The 10,787-nt window shown below is 41.4% G+C and overlaps 1 protein-coding gene across 1 annotated transcript; it reads left to right on the top strand.

Annotated features, from left to right (window-relative positions):
* The first annotated feature begins 1,246 nt into the window (after positions 1 to 1,246).
* On the top strand, positions 1,247 to 10,702 carry LOC149371833 (zinc finger and BTB domain-containing protein 8A-like). Its single transcript, XM_089566117.1, has one exon. It carries the CDS (start codon positions 3,832 to 3,834, stop codon positions 4,162 to 4,164), a length of 333 nt encoding a protein of 110 aa, XP_089422243.1. The 5' UTR covers positions 1,247 to 3,831; the 3' UTR covers positions 4,165 to 10,702.
* The last annotated feature ends 85 nt before the right edge of the window (positions 10,703 to 10,787 follow it).

Genomic DNA, 10,787 nt, shown 5'->3' with positions numbered 1-10,787 from the left:
TCCATGCACTAAGTTCATGTTCCTTGTATGCCACTGTTACAATATTCTTACAGGCATGCATGTTCATGTTTAACATGCTGTACTTTCCGGTATACAGTTAGCAGGGCTCAATTACTACTGGAAAAAAGAAAAACTATATTTTCTGCATCAGTGTGTAGTCTGCAACCAGCACATAGATTTGGGCATTTCATGCTATATTGGTCGCCTTGAAAAAGATAATTCTGTACAGGCTACACATATAGGTAATCCACAAAGACCAAAAATGTTACTTTTAAACATGCACAAAATTTACGGTACATGCCAGTTTAACAAATTTATCGATCAAACAACATTTTGTTGCATTCGTGGTGCTCATGGCGCTGCAATGTTTGCTGAAAAGTTATACTAAGGTCCACAGCCTCATGCAACCTTTTAACTACTCACTGTTTGTACAAACAGCTTGGCTCATTTCAGATAGAGCATCCAGTGAGAATTTGTACAGTTGTTCAACCTGATACATTTCATCATCTTATGGTGCCGTTAGTTCACTTTTGGCTTGGTAGCTTTTTTTTTTTTTCCTCCTTCCTGTGTGTACCCTTTGTGTTTCTAGGACAGAAGACCTGTCATACTCGGCTTGAATCTATTTATGATGATGCATTTGTTAGAATTTGGTGTTTGTAATACTGCACCTTTGCTTTGTTTTGTGTTGCCCTTTGTTGCATGCAAGTTAATATGCTCAACTGAGTTTTGGCTTTTTTTAAACTTTGTATATGTGCCTAACCAGCTCGTTGAGGCGTTTTTTTTTTTCAAGCTTGTGTGCTGTTTTGTTAGTTTGGTTCTGTGTGCATATGTGTGCATTGTTCCTGTGAGGCATAATTTCATTTGAGTGGACAAAAGGAAAGCACAAATGCACTGCAGGTTTAAGAGCGTATGTAGCTCCTGATGTACCGCTGCACTTTGAAACGTGGTCTGGACTCATTGCATCGTTGAGTTAAGCAGTTGAGGTGTTATGTTTCGTCGTGCCCTGAAAAGTTAAAACTTCCTTGAAGACTATGCAGACTGCTGTAGTATGGCTTGCATATTCTGCTAATAAAAGCTATACCTTTGGCTTTTCTAACTTTCTTGCTCACTCTTGTATGTCAACCAGTTCACAGTGCATTTTCACTGTTGTTGCTTTCTTGTTTCTTCTTTGGCGTGGTTATAAAAGTTTTGTCTCAGCCAATCTGAAATTGTTTGTTGATTCCGTGCAGCCATTAAGCATATTATGACGAGTTGAAAACAAAATTTTTAAGCAGTATGTTTCAGGCCAGTGCTTGTCGCGGTGTTGCGTGGCAACAACATTAATCCTGCTCTTGCTCATTGCTCACTTACCACCCTCTATGAGACGAGGTTCCCTTGACTGTTCACTTAGGTTCTGCAGGTTTCTTGTACTGCTGCAATTTTCATTGTAAGAAAGCATCTAAAATATGCATATTTGAGAGTCAGTGACTTGACATTATGAAGTAAGTTGCCATGCAATACTATGCTGCGGGCTTATTTTAAACTAAGAGACCACAAGCTTCCGTTTTGTGCCTGGCTCGCAATAATTATAATCTGTTTGAGTATTCAAGTTGGCTGCAGGGAGAGCAGTTTATGATGAGGTTTGCAAATGTCTTTGGGATGATTGCATCCACTGAAACTGAACTCTCTCAGCCAGGGCTATTTGTGTGCGGCTATCAGTGACTTGCAGAACTTAACTGTTGTTTCAGTCATCTCGTAAAAATTACAGCAGTTTCAATATGCCCACTTGGCTTTTGGGGTAATTTGCCTCCTCTAGTCCTGTAAGAAACATCCCTTACATAATTATTTGTGCTGTGATGAGATTCTTCATTTGTGGCAAAAAAACAAAAAGTTGATGTGGTTGATCTTTTTATTATGTTGTTATTTTGCTTCATGTGTAGTTCCTCAAGTTATGAGTAGCAGGTTATCTCTTATCTGTGGCTATGACAGGCATGTACAAAAGTGTGTGTGAAGTTATAAAAATGGAATTAAATGCATAGTTTCATTCATTATATTTTAGGAGCTGTTAGCAGTGGGGAGTGTGTGAACTTTGCTGAAGCTGTTTCTCGCTGTTCTTTGAGGAAGCAGTTTGTGTACTTTCTTTCTGTGATGGCTATGCTTATGATTTTTGGATTTGTGCACCTCTTGAGCCTTGCCGCTAGTGTGAATTTCTTTTTGCCACACATTATTTCAGTGACACCATTGTGAAAGCTGCTTGTTGAAATTATCAGTTGCTCCTGCGAAGTCAAAATGTGTAAAATGTTTGTTTATATTTTTTACTGCCTTTATCTTCTCAACACTTGTTGAGTGTTAATTCTCCTTGTATAATTATCTCGTTTTGTGATGGCCATTGGCACTTAGCGCAGTTCAACCTTCTTAAACAAATTTTGTATGTTTGCCTTAAGCTTCAAACCTCCGTTTTTTCTAACATTTTTTTTTGTTGAAATAGCCTGTTCTTTGGAACTAATTGTGACATGTCCACTACCTAGCATAATGAGGAAGTTATAACCAGAGCTCTTATATCTTACCAGTTGCAGAATTTCTCATTGGACCCCTGTATTTAAATTCAGCGGTTTGATTGAGCCAAAATTTGGGAGTTTGTCATCATCGTTGTTGTGGTCAATAACGTAAACTGCATTTAAGTCAAAACTACAAGATCCTTGATAAATGCACCTGCGCCTGGCAACAAAATTGGTGAAACAGATGTAGTAACAAAAATGCATTGATATAGCATTCTGATTGGTAAATTAAAAGCTAAAACAAGACAAAAAAATTTTTGCTCTCAGAGGATAATGACAACAAATGGCGGCAATTCTTATTTGCTGCCTCAAAATGATGCTGCTGTTTGTAAACCTCCACTAAGTGACCACTGGGACTAGTCAAGTTTTGAAGCAGCTGGTATGTTCTAAGCTCGGGTTGTAACCAGATGTGTGCTAACCATTATGGCAGAAAACTATGTAGTGACACTTAGCTAAAATGTTTGATATTTCCATATCGTGAAGGCTTGCAGTCTTATCTGCCATATTCCTGAGCTTTACTGCAGTAGCACAGTTTTTGAGAAAGTGCTGGTCGGGGTTGTTTTTACTGTAACTGCATCAGTTTAGTTGGTTTTTTTTAGTTGAAAGCAATTTTCATGATATATCTTGCATTACGTACTTTAACCGCAAGCTTCAAGGACTGAGGGGAAGGCAGAGTAGTGACAGAGAATTGGGGCTGTATTACAAAACCACTTCAAAAGCCCCAGTTGCCATCTGTGCCATCCTCTTCCTATTGGTCGCCAGCCAACGGCGACCAGTAAAAGCAGGGCTTTTAGTATGGCCTCATTTGTAGAGTGGTATTGCAATACAGCCCCTGGTCTTTCTTACCAGCTCTCTCTAGCCTTTGTGTTTCTCATATGAGTTGTCTGCTAGGATGCATTTCTGTGGGTAGTATTAACATAGACATTGAAGACCCAGCTTAAGCATTGCTACCATTTGGGAGGCAGTCAAGCATCAGTTGCCTTACCTTGATTATGGTGTTCTGTCAGACTCTGTTTTAACAAAATATGGTTTTCTAGATTTCAGAAATGCATTTCCTCGCTGGTAATCATGATGCCGTATTGTTTCTTTACTTAATGGAAATTTTTTAAACCAAAGAATTGGTGTCCTCTTGAGGCTTTTTTAAATCACAATTTTACTGTACATGTGTGGAACAGATTGAATGCTGACGAGTTGAGGCAGTTGAGCTTTACGAGTTTTGATGAGTTGAGGCAGCTGAGTTTTGATGAGTTGCTGATGAGTCTGGCAGCAGCTCATCAATCTCTCTCTCTCCCCCATGTCTCTCTTCTTCTCCTCTTCCTCCACTGCAGGGCGGTCTCTGCTGGCGAGGGCCATCCGTCACATGCCGCTGGTTCCACGAATGACGATCCCACACCAGCGGCTGGGAGCGAACAGCCGGCAGCCACAGCCTGTGCCCCTGCACCGCTTCCGGTGCAGCTACTGCGCCTACTCGACCAACTACCAGACCAACCTCAACAACCACCTCCGTGTCCACACAGGGGAGCGGCCGTTTGTCTGCCCCCACTGCAGTCGCACCTTCAGCCGGAACGAGCACCTCAAAAAGCACCGGTGCCGTGCAGCGGAAGCTGGCAGCAGCTTTGACACGTGACAACTGTGACGTGCCCTGTCCGTTTTGTGTGGCTTCTATGTGACTGGCTGGCTGATTCAAGCCCTTAGGCTGTTGAGCGAGTGCTCTATTTACAAAGAAAGACTGAGAGTTAGGCCTGAGAGTTATGGTTCTCTGGCCTGCTACTTCGCACTAGGGTGGGAGGGGAAGGAGAGTGTTACGGTCGGTGAAGATGAAGACAAATGATATGTGCAGATATCCACAAAGACATGAATGATGTGCCTGACCACAGCCGGGAGTTGGGACCAGTGCTGTGTAAAAAAACGAAGGACCATCATATTACCTGAAAAGTAGATAGTGCGCGGAGTAGGGAGCTATAGAAGGGATTGAAGAGCAGTCGGAGAGTCTTTGGCTAATGCTAGCAATGCTGTGAACACACAGTGTCTTATTGAACCACAGGCAGAGGACCCTTGAATACTTTATGGTTCCAATTGAGGAGAACCTTCACCAAAGTCTGGAAGGCACCTAGAAGATGAAAAGTGTCACAGCTAAGGGAAGTAAAAAGAATAACATGGCACAGCGAGCCTGCTCACACTGGCTCTTCATGCTAATTCAGAGAGTCCTAAAGGAAAATGGGAGCTTGATAAAGTTATTCTATAAACATAAAGACTGCGCAAAGGACTGGACACGAAAAAAGAAGCACACAGGCGAAGCGTCCTGTGTGCCTCTCTTTTTGCATCTTGTCCTTTGCACAGTTTTTAAGCTTATGGAATGTCATACCTACAAGCCTCCCCTCCATCATACTCTGCTGATAAAAGTTAATTGTGCAGTGGAAGTATGCACATTTTGCTTTTAGTCTTTTGTTTTGTACTCAGTTCTTGCTGAAAACATTCCATATACCCTTTACTGGGTGTTAACAAGCCAGCGTAGAAGCATGCGCATTATTATTTTTTTTTGCTTCAAGAACACTATTTTAAGTGGTGTTTTCATTTTGCCTCTTCATTTTGTTATTTCTAATGCTTTTTAGGTATTTGTTGTCAGAAAACTAAGTATGGAGTCATATCCCAGTGGAAAATGCTACTGCAGAGATTTATCAAAGAGCTTGTCATACTTAGGCTACTCATATTCTGCATGCCATGCTGAATAGAAAATGTTAAGATGTGTTTGGATCTTTAGAAAGTTATATAGCATAGTACACTCTTCCTTGCCTCCTAATGGCACTGCTTTTTGACTGCGGATTCCTTCTCTCTGCCTTATTACAATCAGAGTGGTGATTTTCTCTCATGTTCCTTATCAGAGTTGTTGAGTGGGAAAAATTCTGAGGGAGGGTGTGGGAGACAGGACGGATGTGTTCATTCTGAATTCTGATTCTATACCTATTCCACTTCTGAGACTATTGCCTTTCTATACCTGATTAATTCCAATTCCGGCTACGCAAAATGTGTCACATTGATAGATCGCAGCGACTATCGGCGCAGCAGTTAAGCGATGTGCCATTGCACTTGCAGCTGGCTGTTTCAAATGCAGCTGCGGGGGGGGCCTGTGAGACCCAGGCTGCTCTTCCCAAGCATTGCGAGAAGGAATAGCTCCCGCAAGCCTCATTTTTGCACAGATAGTTTTTTGAGAGGCTGTCTGTTCGGCTCGTAGGCCTGCCGTTTTCTGAGTCATTTTCTTCTCAGTCAGTTTCATTTTCTCTGAGTCGTTCTTCATCCTGCGTCTCCTTCCTCGCCTCTGGTTTGTCAGTGTGGTTGTTCATGCCTAAGTTGCACTCCTTTCGCCCTTATGTCACTGAACAAATGCTGGGCGTAACTTTGTCTTCAGCTTGGTTTTTGCTAAGCGTGCGGCTGAAAAATGAGACCTGTGGTAACGAGCAGCTAATGACTTTTGGCCTGGTGCAGTTGTCTATTCTGTGTACCTTGCTACCACGCTTAGCATTTTTCTGAGGGTGTAGCAAAATATACGGGAGCACCACTTTCCACAGACGACAAGCACAAACACATACACTCATCATCATCATCATCATCATCAGCCTGAGTACACCCACTGCAGGGCAAAGGCCTCTCCCATGTCTCTCCAATTAACCCTGTCCTTTGTCAGTTGCCGCCACTGTATCCCCGCAAACTTCTTAATCTCATCCGCCCACCTAACTTTCTGCCGTCCCCTGCTACATTTGCTTTCTCTTGGAATCCAGTCCGTTACCCTTAAGGACCAGCGGTTATCTTGCCTTCGCATTACATGCCCTGCCCAAGCCCATTTCTTCCTCTTGATTTCAACTAAGATATCATTAGCCTGCGTTTGTTCCCTTACCCACTCCGCCCTCTTCCGTTCTCTTAGCGTTACACCTATCATTTTCCTTTCCATAGCTCGCTGCGTTGTTCTTAACTTAAGCTGAACCCTCTTTGTTAGCCTCCAAGTTTCTGCCCCATAGGTGAGTACCGGTAGGATACAGCTGTTGTATACTTTTCTCTTCAGGGATGTTGGTAAGCTACCATTCATGATCTGAGAGAACCTGCCATATGCGCTCCACCCCATTCTTATTCTTCTAGTTATTTCCCTCTCATGATCTGGATCTGCGGTCACTACCTGCCCTAAGTATACACATTCTCTTACTACTTCCAGCACCTCGCTACCAATTGCGAACTGCTGTTCCCTTGCTAGGCTGCTGAACATTACTTTGGTTTTCTGCATGTTAATTCTTAGCCCCACCGTTCTGCTCTGCCTGTCTTTACTGATTGATCATGCTTTGCAGTTCTTGTCCTGAGTGGCTTAGCAAGGCAATGTCATCAGCGAATCGCAAATTACTCGGGTATTCTCCATTAACTCTTATCCCCAACTGTTCCCATTCCAGTCCCCGGAATACCTCCTGTAAGCAGGCAGTGAAGAGCATTGGCGAGATCATGTCTCCCTGCCTGACACCTTTCCGTATTGGAATTTTATTGCTGACTCACAAGAGCTATTATGAAATAATGGTTACAATTATTAATGTTTATTACTGCATTGAGGAACAACAGTTTGAATCTTGATGCTTGAAATGCAGGACATAGGTTTATGATTAAGATGATGATTGAAACAGAAATAGAGTTAAAGTGTTACTGTGCTGCTTTCTCTTGGGAGAAAAGTTAGAGCGCTCTGATGCGCCAATATCTACTATTTAAGTCTAATCGTGATAATGAAATTTTCATTTCATATGAAAACAACACATACACTCTACGGTGTCAGATTTACAAGATGTGCATTTCCTTCATGTGAAATGTCCCTTAGTTAACTTCATACCAGAGCTAGAGGTAAAGCTGCAACCACATTATCATTTTTCACTTGCTTTCTCTCTTTTATTATTTGTGCTGGTCCACAGCCCTTAAGTTTGAAAGTGACAGCCTTACTTTTAGATGCTTTGAGTGTTGTTTTTGTCCATCATTATAGCACCACATTGCAATGCATGACTTCTCTGTGCGGCTAGACGAATTCTTTTTTACTCATTTTATCCGACTCCTGAAGACTGTGCATTTTGCTGCAGAGCTAGTTGCGTATTGCTTGTGTCACAAAATAGCTGCTGCAAACCTAGGCTTGCAGTAGAAGTGCCTTCTTGAGGATATTTTTTGCAACATGGAAGTCCAGTCTTTCATCTTTACTTCCATAATGAGTGCAGTCTTTTTTTCCCAAAGCAGTTTTTAAAATCTGACGTGACTTGTGGAGCACATTCAGTTCGGGAGGTAGTATGCCAACAAAAGAATATATTTTGACAAAAGGAATAATGGATGCATTTATTATGGGAGAATGTCCATTGTGCAAGTGAATACAGTAAAATGGTGCAGTCAGTTTCAGAGCAGTGTGTTTATAATGTCAGCAGCAGTTTGTCATCCATAAAGAAGCGGTGTTGACTGGTGCTCATAGGTGTCAGTTTTACTCATTATTATCCAACGCAACTGGTACAGCGAGAAAAGTGAGAGCAAATAGTGTGTTACTTTGCAGTTGTTTCGTTTAAAGCAAGACATCAGTTCACGTAATGAAGCAGCTGCTAGTGATGTGCTGTGATTGGCAGGAATGTTTATTTTTTATTTTAATACAATTTGTTAATATGATTGATTAGTCAAGAGTTGATGTGCACAAGCCAGAGAGCACCGAGGTGAAAAATTGGGTGCTTGTTCCTTTTCTCTCATTTAGTCAGCTCTGGCATTTTCTTTTGAGCTTAATTAATTTCTTTGCTCATTTCAGGGCATGTGGAGAGAGACGTGAGAGGTTAGCAGTTAAGAATAATGAAAAACAAAAGTAAAGTTTACGAGTTTCTTATGGCTTATATCTGTTTTTTAAAAGCTTCACACTGCTGCTGTTTCTGAATATTACAACTCAGAAAATAACCAGAGCATCAGTTAGAGCAAGAGTGTCTGTTTGGTGGGGCACAGTAATAAGAGCATGCAAGAAGCTTGCATAGGCTCTGTTGTTCATGTGTTTTTATTATTACAATGACAGAATCGTCTCCCTCATACACTGTTGTCATCCTGCTGTGCGTTTCAAGTTATTTCTCATTCAACAACTCTCAAAGAGTTCGAATTGTGAGGGGCTCATTGTTAAAAGTTTCTGTCAGGTACTCAAGACACATTGTGATAATACTTGTGAGGTCATGTTGCAGATGTTGAGGCGGTGAAGTTCCTCATTTACTTGCTCTTTGACACTGCACGGTACTTCGAGCTTTTGATAATGGTCTGATATCACAGTGTCGTGTGCAGATAAAGATGTCAGTCCTCAGTGGTGTAGGTTGCATTGCTGTGCACTGTGGTGAATGCTTTTGTGGTAGCTCAGAATGTTTCAAGGCTCACATTTCTGACAACTCACAATGTGACGACCAGACTATTGGGCCAAATTCTTGACGCTGCTTTTTGCAGCTGATCTAGAAGAATAGCAACGGTATTTTCTTTTGTGTGTGCAACAGATAGACTGCTAGAACCCACTTATGGTGCCTTTTTCTTTTTTTTTAACTGGAAATGTCTGCTTCGTGTACAGTTACAGTTTATGTCTTTCATATGTCAGTTTCAGCAAAGCTTGAGAATAGGCCATGGAAAGAAAAGAAAGCTGTTTTGCTGCCATTAAAGCTTTTTATGCTTTCTTGTGGTTTTTTAGAGCATTCTGGTGAAATTTGTGAGAAGGGGAAGACTGCCGCTGCTGATAGTTAAAATGGCATTCCATAATGACATGAGGGAAGATGGCTTAATAACCTGTTCCGGACATACAAAGGGCCACCATATTCGTAAGCTCAGCTGCAGTGTTGTTTGTTGGAGCTGTGTTTTTTGCATGAATGGTTTGTGATAGTGTGGTGCGATTGTCCGAATGGTATTACGGATGTCAACTTTGATTTGAGTGCTGCCCTGTGTACAGGTGGTTAACGTGCTGCCTTCTGTGGTTGGTTCGAAAGGGTGACCTGCTTCTTGTCTGTCGTAGCACTTCCTCTGTACTTTCGATGAGAAAGAAAGGTGCTGACTTGTTGGTTGGGTTTGGTGCTTTAACATATTCTAAAGTGGTGCAACTCTGCTAGACATCCTTGCCTTTGCATGGCATAGCGTATTAAAAATGTGACTTGGATCAAGCAAGCAAGGATCAGCTGTGCACTGTTGTTGGACTCTTGGACTCTAGTTGTTGGGCTAAAGGGTAATGGACATATCTAGATCAAAGTGATATACATATATATTATATATATATATTGTTTGCCTTTTTTTTTTTTTCACATTTTGATAAACAAAATGCTCACAAAAAACTTTTTGCCTCTGGAGTTTCCAACACTGTATTCTGCAGCAGTTTGGTTGCTGATTGGCCCAGAAGTATGCTGTTGTTGTCTTGAAGCCTCGGCTCAAGACACACATGAGTACTTGGCATCTTGTGGCTTATATCGTTCGGATTAGCCTGAATTCCTCTCTCAAGTTATGAAATTACATTGCCTTAAGGGCGTAAAAAACATACCCTGCTTATAACTACATTTAGGAGATTTTGCCTGAGTAAAGTGAAGCACTTGGAGCCGCAGAAAATTGCACATATTAACCCTTCCATTTTCATGCAGTCAGGTTTCCTGGCTGACGCTGTCATTTATTTAGGGGGAGTCTTCACAATCCCGCTGCGCCTGCAAGAGTTTTATATATTGGCCTAGAAAGTGTAATGCAGCTCTGAGGACAGGCCACAGCTCACAGGCTTGTTTATTTTTTTTAAAAGAATGAATGTTTTTCTTGCATTCTACCATTACTTTACTGTTGTGTATTGAGTTGCTGCTACAGATAGGACAGAGATATTTATTTTGCCGCGCAAAGGCAAATGTCACTGCATATGCTTGAGCATACAGGAATTCTTAAAAGTGCAGTGTTTTCAGCTTTCAATGAGGCCTGCGTACATATGTTGCCTATTTGCAAAGAAAGGCTGACTAATCTAAATCCTTGCGGTTTTGAAATCGAAGTGGCATAAACTTTATAATTCTTCAGGTAGTTTGCCTTATGCTGTATTGCTATTCATAAATTCAGCATAATTATAATTTGTTCTCTTGCTTTGGGCTATTCTTATGACATCAAAGTTTATTCATTAAAGTTGGTATGAATGGCATTGATGGTTTGTGACCAGTGGTAAGTTTTATTCAAGTGCCTAACATCTTGCAAGTTAGGCATCATTTGAGATGTTGGCGATTACAGGAG

The sequence above is a fragment of the Amblyomma mixtum genome, chromosome 1 (assembly GCF_055824585.1).
Source record: "Amblyomma mixtum isolate Tamu chromosome 1, ASM5582458v1, whole genome shotgun sequence".
In the NCBI taxonomy this organism is placed as follows: Eukaryota; Metazoa; Arthropoda; class Arachnida; order Ixodida; family Ixodidae; genus Amblyomma; species Amblyomma mixtum.
The sequence above is the reverse complement of the archived record's forward strand: the minus strand, read 5'-3'. Positions and strand labels throughout refer to the sequence as shown.